This window comes from Danio rerio, chromosome 3, assembly GCF_049306965.1.
Source record: "Danio rerio strain Tuebingen ecotype United States chromosome 3, GRCz12tu, whole genome shotgun sequence".
Taxonomy (NCBI): Eukaryota; Metazoa; Chordata; class Actinopteri; order Cypriniformes; family Danionidae; genus Danio; species Danio rerio.
This window is the reverse complement of record NC_133178.1, coordinates 39,066,575-39,088,729: the sequence shown is the minus strand read 5'-3', so window position 1 is coordinate 39,088,729 and position 22,155 is coordinate 39,066,575. Positions and strand designations below refer to the sequence as shown.

At 36.9% G+C, this 22,155-nt stretch overlaps 1 protein-coding gene across 5 annotated transcripts in view; it reads left to right on the top strand.

Annotated features, from left to right (window-relative positions):
* The window catches only part of myo15aa (myosin XVAa), a 95,538-nt gene that overhangs the window by 10,850 nt on the left and 62,533 nt on the right, over positions 1 to 22,155 (top strand). For 4 of the 5 annotated variants that reach the window (XM_073944915.1, XM_073944916.1, XM_073944914.1 and 1 more), the window contains exons 2-11: positions 10,840 to 10,922; positions 11,010 to 11,073; positions 12,208 to 12,317; positions 12,432 to 12,506; positions 13,903 to 13,993; positions 16,250 to 16,353; positions 16,526 to 16,589; positions 16,684 to 16,797; positions 19,017 to 19,178; positions 19,291 to 19,404. In XM_073944915.1, coding sequence (XP_073801016.1) covers positions 10,840 to 10,922; positions 11,010 to 11,073; positions 12,208 to 12,317; positions 12,432 to 12,506; positions 13,903 to 13,993; positions 16,250 to 16,353; positions 16,526 to 16,589; positions 16,684 to 16,797; positions 19,017 to 19,178; positions 19,291 to 19,404 — 981 coding nt within the window. Of the gene's footprint in view, positions 1 to 1,460; positions 9,820 to 10,839; positions 10,923 to 11,009; positions 11,074 to 12,207; positions 12,318 to 12,431; positions 12,507 to 13,902; positions 13,994 to 16,249; positions 16,354 to 16,525; positions 16,590 to 16,683; positions 16,798 to 19,016; positions 19,179 to 19,290; positions 19,405 to 22,155 lie in introns of those variants that run through there. The other variant, XM_073944912.1, reaches the window with a different exon arrangement.

The following is a 22,155-nucleotide window of genomic DNA, read 5'->3' as shown; positions in this document are numbered from 1 at the left end:
GCACACTCCTCTCTAAATTCTCAACTCTTGTAAACAACACAGGTAAAAACTCCAAATTTTTTTTAATACAAAACACTGTGTAAACTCGCAACTGATCCTGGACTATCATCAACATTTATATACAGTGTAAATTCACTTGTGTTGATCCTGGACCTTGTCATTCAAATTCAGTGTAAACTCACTAAAGTTGATGGACCACCATCATTATTTAAATACATTGAATATTGCCAGTGTCAATAGTGTAGTGGTTAGGGTGTTGACACAGGGTTCACTACGTCCGGAAATCGATTCCCACTAAAGAGTACTATGCTAATCCTTCCCCTCTCTCTTCTCTGCACCCTCCTGTCTAAATTCTCAACTCGTGTAAACGTTACAGGTAAAAACTTCCCAAAATTTTAATTAAAAACACGTGTAAATTAACTAGTGTTGATCCTGGACCATCATCATTTAAATATATTGCAAATCCACTACTATTGATCCTGGGCCATCATCAACATTTAAACACAGAGTAAATTCACTAATGTTGATCCTGGACCATCATCACTTAAATAAAGTGTAAATTCAATAGTGTTGATACTGGACCACCATCACTATTTAAATACATTGAATATTGTCAAATAAAGCACATCATAGATTTTAGAACTGGTGTTTTATGTTGTGAAACAACAATCATAAATGACCAAGCGGTAGGTTGTGTAGATATTGTAGCTACAAATACCATTGGGACAATCAGATTGCAAGGATATATTGAGGCAGCCTTCTTGACTGAAATAAAATATGCTGTTTTTCTTCATGGCAACCCAAGGGGCCAAAAAATAACTGGCTAAACTGGTAGTGGCTGGATTATAGAGACCAAATCAAAGACATTTTGACACTGAATGCACATTTTCAAAGGAGAATAATTAACTTTAGAATTATATTATATAGTTTTTCAGACAAATGAGTATGTTAGCATGTTTCTTAAATATCTGCAAACATATATGCTATGTTTATGCTTTGGACGAGTCAAAAACTTACAAACAGCACCTTTAAATGTATACATAAGGTTGAGGATATTATTAGCCCTACTGTGTAATGTTTGTCAAATATTTTTTAATATATAATTTTCTAATATTTCTCAAGTAATATTTAATAAATTAAGAAAAAATTCTCAATATTTCTGATAATTTTTATTCTGCTAGAGCAAGTCTTATTTGTTTTATTTCAACTAGAATTAAATAAATTTTTAATAATAATAATAATAATAAAAAAATTGTAAGGTCAATATTATTAGACTTCTTAAACAGTATTCTTTTTTTGATTGTCTGCAGATCAAACCATTATTATACAATGATTTGCCTAATTACCCTAACTTGCCTAATTAACCTAATTAATTTAGTTAAGTCTTTAAATGTCACTTTAAGCTGAATACCAGTGTTTTGAAAAACATCTAGTCAATTATTATGTTCTGTCATCATGGCAAAGATAAAATAAATCAGTCATTAGAAATGAGTTATTAAAACTATTATGTTTAGAAATGGGTTCTTTCGTTCTTTCTGTTAAACAGAAATTGGGGAAAAAAATATACAAGGGGACTAATAATTCAGGAGGGCTAATAATTCTGACTTCATCTGTATAGAATTATACATTCCTTTAATAGTTTCTTTTAATATGTGGCCAATTTATCCTGGAAATCTGACCGCCATTCTTTAGACCCCAAGTGCCCTTTTAAGGATTTCCTTTCATTATTTATGCATTAATGGCTGGTATTGCCAAACATAAGGAGGTTCATTACACTAATCAAACACTTTGTTTGCTAGACCGTGACAAAACTCCTCTTGTGTGATGCAACCTTATTGTATTAGTGGGCAAGATAACAATTTGGCAAGTCAGTTCCTTTTGTTATTATCATTTTTTACACTGATACAGATTAATGATTCTTTGCTGTTTTTATACTGTATATGATTTTTTAAATCTGCACTGTATGACTGCACATTATTATTTCCGCCATTTGATATTGCGAAAAAGGCGATGTTCCATGTTCATACGTTTACCATGAAACAGCACATAGGTTTAGCCACTTAGATCCGACTCGCTTCTAACTATTTCTAAAACCACTGACATTTAATCCAGTCCTCCCCCTAGACTCTTAATTGTAACTTTACCCAGCGGTTGGCTTAGATAAATAGCTAGGTTTGGATTTAAACAGGTTCATTTAGGGTTTGAGTATACATTACGTCTGTGCATAACTTTACGTCTTTCCCTTAATTAACCCCAGTATGCATGCTTCTGATTAAAATAAAAAGCTATTTAAGTCTGAGGTTTGAGAAAATATAAGAGGAGACTAACTTTATACATTTTTTCAATGTTTTTTTATTTCATTTCACTTTTGACTGAAATTTAAAATGCCCTATGGTGTGACATAGCAAAGATTAAAAAAAACTTAATAATATACAAATTGCATGAGAATGATTTATCTTCAATTTTGGACACTTATCTTCATATACATATATTTATTTAGCATGAAATCATGAATAACATTTTCCCCATGACTTGTTGCAGGAGTTTCTTTAACAGGAGCTCCATGGAAGTAAATGACATTTACTCCATTTTAAATGATGTCAAAGCTAATTATATTCATGTCTGTACTGTAACAGTGAAAATGCAACTTTACATCAACAACCCAGAACACATTAAGTGACTTTTAATCGGAATGAAACAAGAGGGACCAAGTTGTTGTGTTGACTCTTTATTTTTGCTTTTTATTATGGCATTGAGAGTTAAAATGGTGTTGTATTTTGGAAAGGGTTCAGATATCCTCAGTTGTGATCCTCTTCTTGGACTAGTTTCAAAACATAACAGTTGAATAGCTGATGCACTGCAAGACAAAATTACTCAAGTTACACACTGAGAACCATCTCATTTAGAAAGGAAAATGACAACTAAATCCTATAATGATCCCCTATATGCAATAGTACATAAATGTGCATGTGATGGCAAATATCTGAAGTTAACAATGAATTAGGTCACTCTATATTTAGAACTTTTCTGATTAATATTTCATTATTTCTTAGTGAACTGAATACAGACTAGGCATTAAGAATTAATCTGTACCAGTGTCATGAACTCTTGGAATATTAAGTGGTCAACAGACACATAATCGAGCAGCTTAATGTGTATATTTGTAATTTCTCTCTGTGATAATCACAACTGCTTGTGTATATAGTAATTTCAAACATACCTGTTTGATTTTTTTCTGCTCTTAAAGTAAAGTTAAAAATGAAGAAGTGCTAATGAAAACTTAAAATTTTGGAAGTCATCCTGCCAATAAAACACACATCCAGTGATGTATACATATTTTATGTCCGCCTGGACATTTGCAAGCAATGTATTTATACTTTTTCAATTGAATTTGACCTAAAATGCTAAATAAACCATGGAAACCTAAAAATGTAAATTAATTTCAATTATTTTAATCTCCAAACATCATATTAGGTGGTTTATAAATAATACGCTTGCTTTGAATAGGAATACCACTGCTTCAAGTCATGGCTCAATCTAAAATCGATAAAATAAAACTCATGTGGCATGGCAAGATCAAATTACAAGCATTTTATTTGTTCGGTAGTTTAATAATATCAGTCATTTAACCCAACTCAGATGTGATGGATGAGACATTCCTCTTCGGTCAGTGTCATTACCATAGTTAGCTTCGATTTGGAAATGTCCTCAGACACAGTTTAGTAACAGCTCAGCCAACGTGCATTATTTATACAGGAATGAGCCAAACAGATAATGTTACCCTAAGTCAGTGTAGTTGATACATTTAAGGTGCCCTTCGCAACTATCACAGGGAGCCCTCTCATACTTTCAGACATATGCATCTGAAGCTTTTGAAGGACACTACCTGCAAAAAGACAAGAGGACAAAAACGTGTAACTGGAGTATACGTTTCTCAAAGGCATGGAAAGGCTTGTAGCTCATGACAAAAGAGATGCTGACATTCATGGATGCCTGAGATAAAGATCCTTTTGTTTGTGGGAAATCTCTTGCCAAAACTAGCACTGCAGCCAAGGACAAGACACTGTTGGACATTTCTGAAATGTAAGGAATACACCTGTAAGGTAGAGTCCTGAACAAAAGGAGCTATCGGTATTTTGACTTTTGTGTGAAGTGGATATTCCTTTGGCTTGGGTTTACCCTCAACAGATTTATGTAAACATGAAGTTCATACCTTTTATTGTGATGCGTGAGATCTTCTAGGACTTTGCAATGCTCATTTATCTTATCTGGAATCTGTATTATACATGGAATATGTTATTGCTGTTTGAGTTTTCTGTCACTGATGACCACTTTTTGACACAGTGACATATATTAGCATGACTTTTGGAGAAGGATAAAATGCCACCAAAGAAAGCAGACAAAGCTGCACCTAAGAAAGGTGATAAAGGAAAGGGGGAAGCAAAAGAAGATGCAAAGCCAGCAAAAGATGACAAGAAAGGAGGGAAGGGAGGCAAAGAGCCTTCTAAAGGCAAAGGGAAAGAGGATCCCAAAAAAGGAAAAGGAAAAGGCAAACAAGCTCCTAGTGAATCCGAGGATGCCTCCGATGTGGAAAAGAGTGAGGTTGATGACAGTGAGGCAATGGATGAAGAGGAAATGCAAAGTGAGGACGATGGTGGAAAACGGGGGAAAGGGAAAGCCGCACTGAAGGGAGCATCAAAAGCTGTGGCCGTGAAGGCTGTAGGTAAGCCAAAACGTGGCCAAGCAGCAGATGTTAAGGCAGAAGAGAAGAAGCCCCAACTTCAGCTAGGTAAAATGAAGGACATAAACCTAAAAGGGGCCTCTTCAGCAATGACGGGCTTTGCTCTTCAGGGTCAACAGAATGTAAACGCAAAAGCTCATTTAAAAGGTGCTTCCAAAGTCCTCACAGGTCTGACAGGAAAGTCTCCTTTTTTTTCAAAGCCAGCTCCAAAACTATCCAAAAAAGGACTAAAAACCACATCTAAGCTGTTCATGGGACTGTCTGGCAGTAAGAAGAAAAAGGGTATGACTCCAAAAGCCTTACAAAGTACATCAAAGTTGTTTTCAGGTTTTGGAAAGTCAAAAACAGATGATAAAAAAGAGGGTGGAAGAACACTCTTACTTCTTAGCATTGGTGGAAAGGCAAATAAAAATGCTGCAGCCACATCTGGACTGGGGGGAAAGTTCAAAGGGTTCTTTGGTAAAAAGAAAACAGGGGCTGCACAGTTCAAAAGTAAAGGATGGGCTCTGGGGAAGATATCTGGAGCAGCGAACTGGCTAACTAACAAATTTATCTCATCCAAATCTGGAAGACTGGGTCGTTCTGTTCGTTATGGAAGGTCAAGTGTGAACCGATACAATGGATATCAGAATGGAGGCTATGAATTTGATGAGGGTGAGTTTAGCTATGAGGAAGATGACTATGTTCAAAGTAGTTATAGCAGAAATAACCCCCATGGACGGTACAGGAGCAGAAATTATGACAGCTATGGTCAGGAACGCTTTAGAGGACCGCATGACTATGACTACTTTGAAGATGACCAAGAGTATTATGATTATCCTGAAGATGAATATGGCTTCTATGATGAGGAGAATGAGTACTATGATCCCATGTATGAGGACGAGTATGGCTTTTTTGATGAAAATTATTATGATCAGTATCAGTATGATGGAAGACAACCATATGGTTATTATGATGATAGATTGGATTATGATTACAGGCATCAGAGAGTTGATGAATTTGGATATCCTATTGATGGTATGGAATACTATGATGAAATGGGTTATGCTATGGAAGATGAATTTGGCTACCTTGGTAATGATGTGGAATATTATGACTATGGATACTACCCAGAACAGTTTGACTATTATGGTGATCAGCAAAATTATTATGCTCACTATGATGGTGTTTCGGATGCCTATGTGATGTATCCAGGTTATCCAGCTGCATACAATCAAAATCCATACATCTACAATGTTGAGACACCCGCAGTTTACCTTGACCCTCAAATAGTTGTTAATCAGCCATTTGTGTATACTGTGGAGGATGCCATGAAACCAGCAGAACCCACAGAATTCTATGGTAATGAATATGTACAAATACCACCAGAGGGTATAATGACTGAGGATTCATTCAGATTTCCAAGACCGCAGGTAAAATTGTTTGGAAAAGAAAAAATTGAAATCGCAAGTCCAGTCTCTCAGATGCCTAGAAATGATCTTGAGATGTTTCCAGACCAATTGGAAAACCAGCAATTTGCTTCACCTATGAGCTTCCCTCAATATACTCCTCAGCAAACAGAAGCCGTACAAAGGTCATTATCTCCCACACCTATACTAATCCAGCAAGTACCGGTTCCTGTTATACCACCTGGTAGTCCCATTTTAATCCGATCCTCCCAAATTCCATCCTCACCCGTTCTTCAAGCAAGAGCCTTTTCATCTCCAGTGCCAGTGTCACCTGTTCCAAGTAGACATTCGTTTGGACCTGTTGGACCCATACCACTTTCAACACCAGCATCTCCTGTTTTGTCTGCCAGGAGATTTGATCCCATAATGGGGGATTCTGTATCTCCCCATTTAGTCTATCCAGATCCCATGTTTCAGAGACTTGATTTTCCACATGAAAATATCCAACCAACAACACTGAGACAAATGAACCATCTCCCCTCACCACAGCTCTCATTAAGACAAAGCAATTTTTCACTTGGTCAGAGTAGCCCTATTCTTCGCCACAGATCAGATTTGTATGAAGAAATGGGTCCCAGGTTCTCACCAAGGCAGTCTAGAATGTTTGGCCCCTCATCATACAATAATAATGCACAAAGGCAGTTCTCTCCTATTCAGAGGAGAAAATTTAGCCCTCCTTTATCTCCACAACCATCTAGACGATCGCTATCTCCTTCTATTAGGGGAAAATCTCCAATACCTCAGAGAAAACCATTTGGTTCTAGAGCACCATCCCCTCTTGTTAATGGAAGAGAAAGCCCTCCAATGTCTCCACGAGGCTCAATGAGAAGAAGAAGCCCTCCACCTTCACCTAGACCAACACTGAGACAAAGTTCCCTAGCTAGTCCAGCCCCCCCAATAAAGTCTCGATTCAGGCCAATTGGTAGAAGCAATCAGGAGTCTTTCATTTCTTCAAGATCCATGAGGAAAAGCTCTTTTTCACCACAACCATCTTTACGGAGGAGAAGCCCTCCACTGTCTCCATCAATAGGCCAACCACCATTCGAAGAGAGCTCTCCATATCCACCCCACAGAACCACATCTCCTATTCAAAGACCAGTGTCTCCAAGACCAATTTCCCCCTTTGCTTCTAGATCTCAGAGGCCTCTTTCCCCATCACCATCAGTGTTTTCAAGCAGAATTCATCATGATCCACAACATCTACCAACTCGTTCCTCCACACGTAGATTCAGAGGATTTGGTAGCAACAAAGTGCCAATGGGAACAGTTAAGCCATCTCCTGTTAATCCAATTTTGCAAAGAAAAAGTCGTCGTGCTACTCCTCAAATGCAAAATGTTGCTCCATTCAGATCTTCCATCCATAGTGTACCCATGGGTTCAGGAGCTTTAAATCAGAGTGCTAGATCATCGCCTATCATGCTGGCAAGGCAAGGGTCTAGACCAGCAGGTTTTCAGGACTCAAAGAGATTTTTTCCTCCTGGAACGCCCAGTCAACAGAGAGGTTTTCACAGACCTGTTGGGAGAGGGCGTCCTGTTGTAAGAGTACCAATAAGTCCTGTACCTCTTAGGCAAACAATAATAGGCCAGAGTCATCCTCTTGTGATGAATCCTCAACAACCTTTTCCCCAACAGCTTCCATTAAAACATCCAGGAATGCCCTCACCTCAACTCTCTGTAAGACATGTTCCAACTCCATGTCCTTCACCTCAGCTTTCAGTGAGAGCTGGTTCACCCATGACAGTACGCTCTCCATCCCCAGCCCTATCAGTCTCCATGCAGAGAAATGCTATGCATAATGAATTAATCAATCGTGCATCCCTCAGGTCACAGTTTCCATTGGGTAGCACTCCTCAGCCTCAAATAATAACTGAATTTGCACATACAGTTGAGCAAGGTCCATCTCCTCTATTAACAAATGCTTTACAGACCCCCGATTTTTCTGCTTCTTCACTTAGTTCATCTCTGCCAAGGTTTAAATCTCCAGGGATGCAGATCAACCAAAGTTTTCCTCAGAGTGTTTCTCCTGGCTTAACGAATGCATTGCAAAATCCACTTCTTCGTAATGCCACTTTCCGCTCACCATTACAAAGGCCTGTATCTCCTCAGTCTATGGTGGCACCTCAAGAGATTCAGGCAATGGGTCAGAGTTCTCCTACAATGCTCTCTAATGCATTGCAAAACCCTTACTTACGTAATGCCTCTTTCACTTCTCCACTCCAAAGAAGCACATCTCCATATTCTCCCACAGCTGAACAGGGATCACAAAACATATTGCAGTCTTCAGCGCTAACTAACGCACTGCAAAATCCTCATTTACGAAATGCCTCATATATCTCACCTCTTCAGCGGAATGTATCTTTATATGCTCAGGAAACATCACAACCCCTACAGCAAGTATCCGCATTATCAAATGCCCTTAAGAATCCTAACTTAAGAAATGCATCCTATACATCTCCTTTACAGAGGAGTCCCACCCCTTTTATGCAAGCACAGGACTATTCATCCCCTTTGTCAAATGCATTAAAGAATCCAAGTCTACAAGGTGCTTCTTTCCGACTACCAGATGGCTCAATAATGTCAAGGAATGTAGGAGGCCAAAAAGAGGAGAGTACTACATCTGTTCTGTCAAATGCCCTGAAAAATCCATGTCTCCGTAAAGCAACTTACAGGCTCCCAGATGGCACTCTAGCATCAAGAAATGAGCCAGCTCCTTCGCCTTCACCTTTGTCGAGTGCTCTTTTGAATCCTAACATTCGAAAAGCAACTTACAGGCTTCCTGATGGAACACTTGTTTCCAGAAGCACTGATCAAACTCCAGACACAACAAGTTCCTCACCATACCTCGGAGGTGCTCTACAGAATATGAACCTACGTAAAGCATCCTATAAACTACCTGATGGCTCTTTCTTTTCACAAAATCAACCAGCAGAACAGTCATCGTCTCCACTTCTTTCGGGTGCTCTTCTGAATTCAAATCTCCGCAAGGCTTCCTACAGACTTCCTGATGGAACACTTATGACAAAGCGCTCTGAACAGGAAGCAGAACCATCGGTTTCATCTCATTTGTCAAGTGCATTACAAAATGTTGGCAAGGCCAACTATCGCTTGCCTAATACCTCAGGCCTGTTTAGAAATCCAAAACAAGAGCAAGCTACACCTTCAGCATTATCCAGTGCTCTTCAGAACCAAAACCTTCGTAAAGCATCTTACAGATTACCTGATGGATCGTTCATGACAAGAGGAAAGCCAGCTCAGAGTGAATCTCCCTCGTCACCCTTTCTGGGAAGTGCCTTGACGAACATTAACTTACGCAAAGCCTCCTACAAGTTGCCGTCAACACTGGGACGATCTCCAGACGACCCAAGGTACGCAGTAGTGACTCCTCAGATTCAGGGTGAACACTGGGCTCAAAATCAAATAATAGATCCTCATGAGCCAGATGATGTCTGGTCTTCAGAAAGAGTCCTCCCTCATCATACTGTTCAGAACCTCACTAAATGGTCCATGTACAGGGATGAAGAACTGGAGAATTTTGTCATCCCTGTGTTACCTGGCCAAGAGACAGATAGCGCAGAACCTGCTTGGCTACCAGATAGAGAAGGTGAACCTCAAGGGAACTGGTATGACAAGGTAACACAACTTTTGTTATAATATCCTATGCTAGAAACAAATAGACAAGAAAAAATATATTACTTCAGCACATGTGCCACTGTACGATGAAAGTTTGCGATTAAAATGACTAGATTAGGAAGACAGAAATGACAAATTAAAGAAATTTACAAATTATTATAGCAAAGAAATTGTGTGTGCACTGATGGGTTTGCTAGTCTGAAAAGGAGGTGTTTTAAGGTGCATTGCTGCCTTGCTGTTTTAGGTAACTGAAATAGGCCGCGCCACTAAAAAAAAAAAAAAAAAGCCGGACACAAAAGCAGATTTGTTTCCTTGCTAGTAAAGCTTTCAGTTTTTCTGCGAACAAAATCTACCATAAATCACAGCTCTCTTTTAAAAAGAGAAGACTATTATTAGCCATGTTACACCTAAAACACACCTATAACTCATTAGAAGAACAAGGACAACCCTTGAGACCATACGCTGGGCGTACCGACTGTTTTTTCTCATCCTTGCGTCAGACCGGAGTTGCAAGCTTGTGTGACAAGTTTTTCAGTTTGCTGTGTTGGAAAGTTCTAGTTCGGTGAACTCTGACTTGCGAAATCACATCACTTGACTGTGTGAGACCAATCGAGGATCAAAACATGACCTCTCTGGGCAGAAATGTAAATATGGTAAAATATAACGATTTACCAAACTCAAAACAAGAACAAATGCACAAATGTACCATGTACAATATATACCTGCCAGGCCAGCTACACGTATCATTACAATTAACCTTCAGAGAAGCAGCATGTTTAATTTTTGACAGAAATGGAAATGGTACTGAATGATGAAAGTATAGTGTGTTCATTGGATTGTACTATTGCTGAACAACATGTCACTTGCTGATTAACCATCTTTCCAAAATTTTACAGTAGACAAATCAATTGACTGTAAGAATAGTAAGACTATATCCCTTACAGTCACATTTGTTTAACCATTTATTCATAATATTTCATCATGATATTTTTTTCATGTTTTTACTGAAATGCTTTTTAGATGTACTCAATTCGAAGTCTGCCTACAATGCTGTATCGGGAACGTGCAGAGGAGGATGGGGTCGAGGACATGACACAGCTTGAGTATGAACTTATTGAACTATGAATGTTATAACAAAACCAAACAATCACTTGCTCAGAAAATACTTTCATAAAAATAAACTCTTTTAGGGAACTGCATGAAGGTGCTGTGCTACTGAATTTGAAGAAAAGGTTTGAACGCAATTTGATTTATGTAAGTACAATTCAAAGGCCATTGCATTTTGACATCTTTTAGTCACAGAAGGACATTGATAGCACTATTCATAATTTCTTTAGAACTAGGAAGTCTGTATCTCGAAAATGTTTAAAGGGATGGATTGACAATAATTTGGGTCAACCCACTATTGACTCAAGAAGGAAAGAACATATTTTTCCAATTTCAGTTATTAATTGCACCTTTACTACAGAAAATGCATGTATACAAACATTTTTATGTAAAAATGGTAAAGGAGGAGCATATATTAACCGTTTTAGAAATCACTTCTATATACATTCTATTGTAATATTTTATAATTTTGCAACACAGACTTTTTCTGAAAATGGAGCCCTATATTTGTTTCTGGAGATTGTGAATTATGTAGCCAGAAGTACGTATGGCTGCATTTCATTTTTAAAACGAACGCTATGGGGCGGTATGACGTTGTTCCTTTTTACGCTTACCAGCTAACCGCTTACCTCCATGTGGACGGCTTTCGTGGTGTTACCAGTTTGTTCAGTTAACTTGCCATGCATGTTTGTGCACTTGAGATGTAGAGAGGAGTTGACCACGACGACAGGATTCGAGTCTTGTGAGGAACGTTTCTAAAATGCGGGGAAGACAAAAACTGAATCCAAAAAATAAAGTAAATAACAGGGAGAGAATGTGGTAAAATTTGAAAACGTGTTCAAAATCAGACGAGGACTTTTTTTTTTTCTGGATTGTCGGTTGGGTTTAGGGAAGTGGGTGGGTGGGTCAGTCAGTGTTTTTGAAAACCTTATTAGTTGGGTTTAAGGAAAGAGGAGGGTGGGTCAGTCGATCGATCAGTCAGTCGACACGGTCCTTTGGTGGATTTACGTGAGAACAGCAGGCGGGAATGGCGCTTGTGAGAGAAATTTGAGATCTCAAAAAGTGTATACAGCGGCCTCTGGTGGATTCACGAAAAGCAAAAACTGCAAAAAAATACGTACCTCCTGGGACGAATTCAGCGATCTCCAGAAAGGTATATAGGGGTTCATATTTTAGAATGATCCTGGTTTGTAATTTTGAGTCAAATTAATTAATAATGATAAATTATCATTTAATGTTTGTAAAACAGATTGTACAAAAATCTTTTTGTTTTCTTCAAAGACATACATTGGAAGTATCCTGGTGTCTGTTAACCCCTACAAGATGTTCAACATCTATGGAACAGACATGGTTCTGCAACACAAGGGACACGCGCTTGGAGAAAATCCTCCGTAAGTTTGTTCATTAAAAATATTTTTCACATTTTACAAAGAATGGATAATATTTTATTGGGACTTATAAAAATATCTTTTTTCTTTTGTTGTATTTCTCAATGGTGTCTGCAGACATCTATTTGCTATTGCAAATGCTTCATACACTAAAATGATGGATGCCAAAGAAAACCAGTGTATTATAATCAGGTAGGATTAAATGAAGGCCAATTTCTCACAGACTGTAAGTACAATTCAATTTCAATTAAAAAATTATATTCTGTGCTCAGCATATAAAAGTACACCCCCAATAAATCTATAATTTAAATTCATTTTTTTAATAGGAAGCTTTACAATATTATATTTGTGCATATACAATAGATTAGTTACTGATTAGATTACTGTTACAGATTAGATTAGTACTGAAACCAAATCTGGAGCTTATCTAACAAAATAACTTATGATAACAGTCCAAAAACTAGTACACCCAAGTTTGTATGTTATAAAAAAAATATTGGTTCCACTATAAATTAAGTGATCTTAACTACTGTGTATTAAAAAAAATAAATAAATATAATACGCTTAATGTGTTAATAATGAGCACTTCTGATGCTATTGAGGTGGGATTTGGGTAGGGTTAGGAATAGGATTGTGGTATAGGTTTGAGATTGAGTTAAGGTTTAAGAGATGATCAACAGTGTAATTATAAATGTAATTACAGAAATTAATTACAGATGTAATTACATGCAGATATTTAATCAAGCATAATTAAAATGTGAATACATGCATTTACTCAATAAGTACACTGTACCAAATTATTAATGTCAGTGTAAGTACATATTATTTACGACCACTTAATATGAAGTGGGACCAAAATATTAAATACAAATTTAAAAAAAGAGGAAAAATCAAGAGAAGCAAAAAATATTTACATGTTTCTTGAAATCTTGTTTTGCTTGAATTTAAATGTATTCTTTCCATTTCTAAAGATGATCTGTGACTAAAATATTATGTTAATATGTTTAATAAATCTGTTTTTTTTCTTCAATGCACCCAAATATATCACCCATATTTACTGAGAAATGGATAAAAATATAAATTTTCAAAATGGGGTGTACCCAGTTATGAAGAGCACTGTATGAAAACTGTTAAACAAACGTAACTCTATGAAAGACTATGATAGAATTCCAACTAATATGCGTCCTGTCACCTCAGCTAGTCTTTTTTTTTCTGACGGACTCATCAGTGTCAGTTCTACTTGACACGACTGATCACCTGGAACACTTTAAACCAGGCTCTGACGGAGATACCTGTAAGGAAAGACTACTGATGTCTAGGCCAGGATTGCACCAGCAGATCATGTCTCTGTGAAATGCATCCATGGCAGTTCAGAGCGGCTGGCACAACAGTCACACTCAAGCATTCGATTTCACTTCTGTCTGATGATCAGACACCTAGCTCATTACTTAAGTGCAAAGCAAAAGACAAGGAAATCGCCTTCTCCGTTGCCAAGCCGCATTCTATACCAATTTAAAGTGCAATTAAGTAGTTGATCTGGTAATTTAGGGGGTTACGGTCATTATGTGGTCTGCTTATTGTCTTTCAGTGGGGAGAGTGGCTCTGGTAAAACAGAGACCACAAAACTGGTTCTACGCTATTTAGCTGCAATACACCACAAGCAGAACATCACACAGCAGGTATGAGTTAAACTTGTGAACTTCTTACAGCTCAGCTCATGCATATGTTATAACTCATCTTTTTCTTCTGTTTTACTTTAAAATGCCATGATACAGATTGAGGTATTGTGCTTTTGTCTGAGTTTTTGTATGATGCATGGCTTGTTGCTTCTGTTTGATTTGCAAAAAGTTTTAGTGTGTTGAATTATCTGAAGATTATCCAGATAAAAGAACAACATATTGTATGCATTCTTGATGCGATAATAAAAAAAATGCAACTTTCAAACTTTTCAGAGGAAAAATTAAGTGCCAGATTTACTAAACAGAGCAAAGAAGCGGCACAACATCTTAATTTTATACAGGAGGTTACAGACGAACATTCACAGTCACACGGTGTCATAAGATGTTAATATTAGGTTAGATTAAAGTTGTGATGTCAGGTGACCAAAATTCTATGTCTAGTTAGTGTCTAAGGACAACGTTATTTTGATGTCCAATCACAACATCAAATGACGTTGATATTTAGTTGATTTTAGGTTGTGTTGGAAATTGACCAAAATCCAACGCCGAGCCAACATCTTAAACCAATGTCAAACCAATCTCAAACCAAATACTGACATTTATTTGTCAGGTATGGCAACCAAAAACAGACGTCTGACAGACATCAGATTGGTAACGTCCACACAACGTCAAGCTGTAACATCATTAGACGTTGATATTTGGTTAATTATTGGTTAGGTTGGAAATTGACCAAAATCCAATGCCGAGCCGACATCTTTAATCATTGTCATTTTTAGGTCCAATACTAGGATTTATTCATCAGGTATGGCAACCAAAATATCTGATAGATGTCATAGTGGTAACGTCTACACAATGTCAATCTGTAACATCATAAGTCGTTAATATTTGGTTGATTTAAGGTTGGCCGTTGGATATTGAAGTTGGCCTGACGTTGGGTTCTGACATCAACCCAATTTTCATTTCCAAACAAAATACAATGTCCCCATGACGTTGGGGTACAGTATGATTCTGATGCCATGTTGATGTCTTTTGACTGCTGGGTTTACACTGCAGACAAATGTGACCCAAATAAGATTTTTTTGCCCACATGTGACTCATATCTCAAACTGCATAGAATATTTTTGTTCCAATTTTTTGCCACTTTCATAAGTGGTATTGAATCTGACACAGATCAGATGTTTTGCAATGGAGCCACAGTGTGAAATGTTATGTTGATTCTAATGTTTTTATTTTCAATTGACATGCATCATCATTCTTCACTGGCATGTACTACAAACACCCCCAAGTTTACACTGTGTAATTGTTCTTTTGCACATGTAGGTCAATTTAGGACCACAATCAGTTCACACTGGAAATCTGATACTGGTCTGAAACTACATTTTAAACAACCATGTGTACAGCTATGCACAAAAAAGGAAAAATATATTAAATAATCTGCTTTCAGCAAATATTTGTAAACACGTGTCTAATGCAACACATAAACCAGCACAAATTCGTTTGCAATCAAATAGAGTCAATGATGTGTGTGATAACAACACACAAGGGAAAAATGGGTCGAGACATGCTTTTTGAGGCATTAAAAATTGGTAGAAATATGCTTATTGGGCATCTTCATCAACTCCAACCTCATCCAAAGCCATGTGATAAAACCTTCTGAACTTATGCTACTGATTGCTATTTTTATTCCAATAAGTCTGTAGTTATTTGATGTTCATAGTTGTATATGTTTATAATGCTTGTTTATGTGGAAAATACACCAATAGACCAGATCAATATTTTGCCTTACTTAGATATAACGGAAATTGGAATGTATTATTGTTTTAGAGCATTATATAATTTTATTATTATCTTGTGTTATCTCACTGTGAAAAAGGTGAATATTAAAAAAGATAATGGAAAATTTCTTCAATTCAATTATTATAATTTTTTTTTAATCTGAAAGGGTAATTAATATGCAAACTAATCAGCCAAAAGTTCTGTCTACACCTTTTCATCAGAAATTATCTACTGTATTTGTTTGTTCTGATGTTCAAATACATTTTAAAATAAAATGTAAACATTTATATGTGAGCAAGCTGTAAGTAAATCTGGCCATAAATCTGATTTATCATAGGTTGCATTTTTTTTTAAGTGCATCTTGTCTTCTCTATGATGAGTAAGACAAAATACACTTCCGTTCAGATGTAAATGGTGTCTGAAAAAAAGAACAGTTTATTTATATATCACTTGCATAATTATGTATGGCTCAATCTACAGATTCTCGAAGCAACTCCTCTTTTAGAGTCTTTCGGAAATGCCAAAACTGTGCGGAATGATAACTCCAGTCGATTTGGGAAATATATGGAAATATTTATGGAAGAGTAAGTTCACCTTCGAGTCAAATCTCTACTGATTTGTGCACTCATTTACAGTTTCTTTAAAACTGTAAGAGGATAACAGGGTCATGGTTTAACATGATGCTGGTTAAAATTACTGTATGTGCAAGTACATGGGTTAAGTTGCCAATTACAAATTAATGCTTCTCTGAAACAGAGGGGTAATCAGCGGTGCCATAACCTCACAGTATCTACTTGAAAAGTCCAGGATTGTGTTTCAGGTATGCTTATAAAAAGATCATTTAATAAACAGACTCTTTTTAGGCATTTGAAATGCTATTTAGCTCCCCATTGCTTTCATTTTCTCTCTCTCAGGCCAAAGATGAAAGAAACTATCACATTTTTTATGAGATGCTTGCAGGCCTTCCTTCCCAGCAGAAGCAGTCTTTCTACCTCCAAGATGCAGAGACATATTATTATCTCAATCAGGTAAAGTCACAGTCTAATCAGCTTCCTCACGATCTCAAATGAGCTGCTGGCAAACTTTCAGTGTTAAGAAAGCTTCTCTGAAACCTTGGCTTGATTATCTACAAGAAAAAGTAGCTAAACTGCTGTCAATACACTGTAAAAAAATTGAGCTAGTACAAAAAATATATATATATATTTCCTTTTGCTTTTTCTTGTTCACTTAACTTTTGAAAACATCAGCTGCACTGACCTAAAATCATTTGTCAGTAATACAAAAACATTAAGTTGGGTTAACATAAGATTATTAGTTTTCTGGAGAGGTGAATGACTCTGTAAGAAAACTTTTTTAATGTTGTGCCAACTTAACATTTTTTTGTCAGCAGAACTGGAATGCTTGAAGTTGAGTGAACAAAAAAGACATAATCCTCATTTCCTTTCGTTTTTTTCTTGTTTACTCAACTTTTGAAAACATCAGTTGCACTGACCTAAAATGTCTGAAGTTGAGTGAACAAAAAACTCTTTTGGAAATTGATTCTAAAAAATAATACATTATCAGAACAAGCAAACATAGTTCAATTGAAAAACAGAGACAAATGTTAACAACAATAAGAGTAAACAAGACAAGACTCAAAACATGGCAGGACAAACAGGGTAAAATGCTCTGTAATGCTTCACAGGGAAAAACAAGACTCAGCAAAGAGTCTGTGTGAGTGATGTGTCTTTAAAGTCCAACTAATCAGCTCATCATGAGCTTCTAACTGTGTGTGTGTCATCAGGATGTGTAACCAGAAACTGGTTTCTTTATTTCAATTATACTTTGAGCATTTGATTTGTTATTTAATTATTACAGGATTTTACATTTAACTTTTAGTTGTTCTTGAAAATGATATATCAAATACATTTGATTTCTTATTTGATTGTTTGATTTATCATTTGAGTAGCTGTTTTGAAAGTTTGATGAACTTTGAAAGTTTTGGGTGAACTTGCAAAGTTTTGCTCGCAAAAATAATCTTTTTAACTTAATAAAGAAAATTTTGATTTAGGTTAAGAAAACGTGTGAAATTTAGTGGTACAGACATTTCTTTTTACAGATTTTTGTCAAACCAACAAAAACAAAACCAAGTAATTTCAACTTTTTTCAAGTTGGATTTTTTACAGTGTAGCTAGTTACGTTGGCGCTACTTTTTCAAAAAGGCAAAAATGTAAATAAAAATTAATTAGAAGTAAAACAGTTGGTGCTTAATACAATTATGAAAATCAAAGCTTGTTTTATTACACATAGTTTTCAAATTTCTGTCAAGAGTCAAAGTAACAAAGTAACTGCAACAAATGCAGCTTTGCAATGAACTTTGATTAAGCACAAGGTAACATTTTCTTAAAACAAAAGTGACATAATACTCCATTTTGGAAAGGATTTTTGTGTTCTTACTTCGGGTTAATTGACTAATGGTAAAATAATTTATGGATTGAATTTCAGCTGTTGTGACTTGAGAAATGTTTTTTTTACAATATAAAAATAATAAATGAATAAATGTAAAAATCATGAGATGTGGGATTTGCCAATAGATGGCTGTAACACACTATTGAATAACAGTATGTGATGTTGTGCTGTTTCAGACCATTGCAGGTTCACAAAATGACATGTAGCTGTTGTCAAGCTGCTCTATTATTTGCTGGAAAAAGCAGCTAGCTATACTGGAAAAGCTTCATGGTATCATAAATAGCTGAGCTACTGTCAAGAAAATTATACAGTGGGGAAATCAAGTATTTCTAAAGGTGCTGTTGACCACAGGATGTTGATAAAAACTAACTACATCCATATATGCAAAGAAAACAAAACTAATTCATTTACAAATGAAGTTATGTGTAATAAAATGAAATGACACAGGGAAAAAGTGAAAGTAAAAGTGAAGAAAAGCAGGTGGAAAATGGCTGTCAAAGCCCAGAAGCTGGCATCACCAAAAAGTCATTTATATAAAGCATTAAAAACATTTAAGTAAATCAGTACTTTATCCTTGTGTCATTTCAGTGTTATTACACATAACTATTTTTCAGATTTTTTTTTAAATGTTTGTACTGTTTGGGTTTTTACCAAAATCTGGTTCAATTTCATGTCAGCAGCTGTCAAATGTCAAATGTTATTCCCAGGAAAAAAACTGTCGTGTTCAAAACTTATTTCCCCCACTGTAGCTCTCCTCAATACTGCAAACTTTAATGGATGATCTTTTTTGGGCCTTAAGGGTGGAGACTGTGTGATTGTTGGCAAGAGTGATGGCGAGGACTTCCGCAGGCTCCTCAGCGCCATGGAAATACTTCACTTCAGTGCCGAAGACCAGAGCGGTATCTTCAGGGTCCTGTCTTCCATCCTCCACTTAGGAAATGTCTTCTTCGAGAGATATGAGGTATCCATCAAATGGACTTGGCTTCTCCTTATTTTTGCTGTGCCATAATCCTATTTTTCAAAAGAGCCATTAATTAGGTTTTTTAAATGTTAAATATTTTTTAACTTGTCAGACTGAATCTCAGGAAGTGGCATCTGTTGTGAGTGCTCAGGAGATCCGGGTGGTTGCTGAACTTTTACAGATTTCTCCTGAGGGTCTACAGAAGTCCATAACTTTCAAAGTCACGGTAAGACAAGCCTGCTTGGTAATGACTCTGAGTCACCCATTTAGATTTGCCTGTATTTTAGCAAGCATTTATTAACAGGGTAAATGTCATATCACCTGTCAGCGCAGAAAATTAAAACAATATCTCTAATCACTGATTCATTGGATTTACAGTTGTTTTTAAGTATTCAAGTGGTTGTAAGTAATTTATTTGTGCTGAATTTAAACAACCAAATTAAATTGAACATTACTAAATTTAATTTGTTTAAATTCAGCTCATATACATTTTACAACACAGGCTCATTCTGAAAACGTAGTCCCATGGACGTTTCTGGAGACCGCAAAATACGTCCTGGGATCGACGCTGTTTTCGCGTAAAGCCAACAGAGGCTGCTGTCGAGCGACCATCTATCTTACTGACTGACTGAATGATTAAACCCAGGCAACGATTTACAAAAGCTGTCCATAAAAATCAAAGCCTTCGCCTGATTTTGACCACGTTTTCAGACTTTCCGATCACATTTTCACCCTATAAAATTTTTTGGATTCTGTTTTTGTCTTACCTGATTTCTGAAACCGCTCTTCCGCGGACACGAACCCAGTCTTCGCTGTCAGCTACTCTTCGCCTTTCCTCTTCGCCGCCGTACACGACGAGCTAACCGGACAAACTGGTTGCGGTGGAAAAGGCCTCCACGCGGAGGTAAGCGGTCAGCCGGCAAGCGCGAAGAAGAACGGCGTCACATCACCCTGTTGTGTTTGCTTAAAAAATTAAATACAGCCATACGCACCTCCGGCTACATAAATCACGGTCTCCAGAAATGTCCGCGGGACTATGTTTTCAGTGTACTTTGTCTTGCTCTTTTGTAATGTCTACAGTTATACCTGTCTTACACCACATATATATATAAAGTGAGGCTAATTATTAAGCAAAAGCTTCTAGACACTTAACTCAAATGAAAATGTTGGCAAATTTTGAAACAATTTAAATGCGATTGCATTAGATAATAAAACCTCTTTTCTATATGTAACATTTTAGGTTACAATTCACGGTTTTAACAATCCATTAATTCACACAACTAGCTTAATAAACTACTAATCAGCTGTTTACTAGTAGTTAGGTTCAGGTTTTGGGTAGGATTAGTGATACAGAATAAGATCATACTTTTTAAGTGCTAATAAACAAGTAATATATTAATAATAGTCAGTTTATAAGCAGGTAATAGCATGAAGTGACATACACTAAAGTGTTCCTAAACTCTCTTCTAAATAACTTATAATTACTTATCTTTTCTTATCTAGGTAACATTTTATTTGGATGACCATCTTTAGACGTTGCAACTACTTGTTAACAGTCTTCTAATACTTTACTAATACTTTTAATGCGGTTTGATTGAAATGTAGTTGGATTAACTGTAAAAATGCCTCTCAGCTTCAATTATACTTTACTGATTTCTATGGGACATGTTGTGAAAAAGTGCAGCAAAACAAAGGATTCATACTTTGAGTCTTTGTATCAAAACACTACGATTACGATTGAAATCCTGGTATGCTTTTGCTTTATACTCACTTGTTTTCCTGCCTGTCGTTAGTTGCGTGACTCATACATCAATATATTAGATTAGATTAGATTCAACTTTATTGTCATTACACATGTACAAGTACAATGCAACGAAATGCAGTTTAGGTCTAACCGGCAGTGCAATAGCAGCAAGTGCAGGATACAGGAATAAGTTATAAAGTGCAGTTATAGAAAAACTATGGTGATATTTACAGATGGATGTACTATGAACATTATTTACAGGTTGGATAAGCTATGAACAGATTTACAATATATGAATATATGTGCAGGTTGCTATTAATAATCAGTAGTGTTCAGATAGATAAACATGATAACAAGTGTATATGTTACAATATATGAATATATGTACAGGGATAGATAAACATGATTACAAGTGTATATGTAACAATATATGAATATATGTGCAGGTTGCTATTAATAATCAGTAGTATGCAGATAAATAAGCATGATTACAAGTGTATATTTATAGTGGGTGTGTACATAATTACAAATGTCCATATGCAGTGGGTATGTACAGTTCAACAAGTAAACAGTTCAATGTGGTGCAGTGAATGTGCAAATTTTTAAATGTGCAAATGTTAAACAGTGCAGTGATTGCGAGGAGTTTAAGTTAGAGGAGAGTGGGGGGTGTTATGGGGGGGCAAAAGAGTCAGTGGGGGGCAAAAGAGTCAGTGGGGGGCAGAGTTCAGGAGGGAGATAGCTCTGGGGAAAAAGCTGTTCCTCAGTCTGCTGGTTTTTGTCCGGGGGAGCCTGAAGCGCCTCCTGGAGGGCAGGAGAGAAAACTGTCTGTGAGCGGGGTGAAAGGTGTCCTTCAGAATACTGCGTGCTCGGCGCAAACAGTGTTTCTTCTGGATGTCCTCTATGGCTGGCAGTGTGGTCCCTGTGATGCGTTGGGCAGTTTTCACCACCCGCTGCAGTGCCTTACGCTCAGCAACAGAGCAGCTTCCATACCAGACTGTGGCACAGTTTGTCAGGATGCTCTCTATTGTGCAGCGGTAGAAGTTCACCAAGACGGCTGATGAAAGCTGGCTCTTCTTCAGTTGCCTTAAGAAGAAAAGGCGCTGGTGAGCCTTCTTGATCAGGCTGGAGGTGTTGGTGGTCCAGGAAAGGTCCTTTGAGATGTGGGTCCCCAGGAACTTAAAGGATGAGACAGGCTCAACGGCCATCCCATTGATGTGGATGGGATCATGTGAG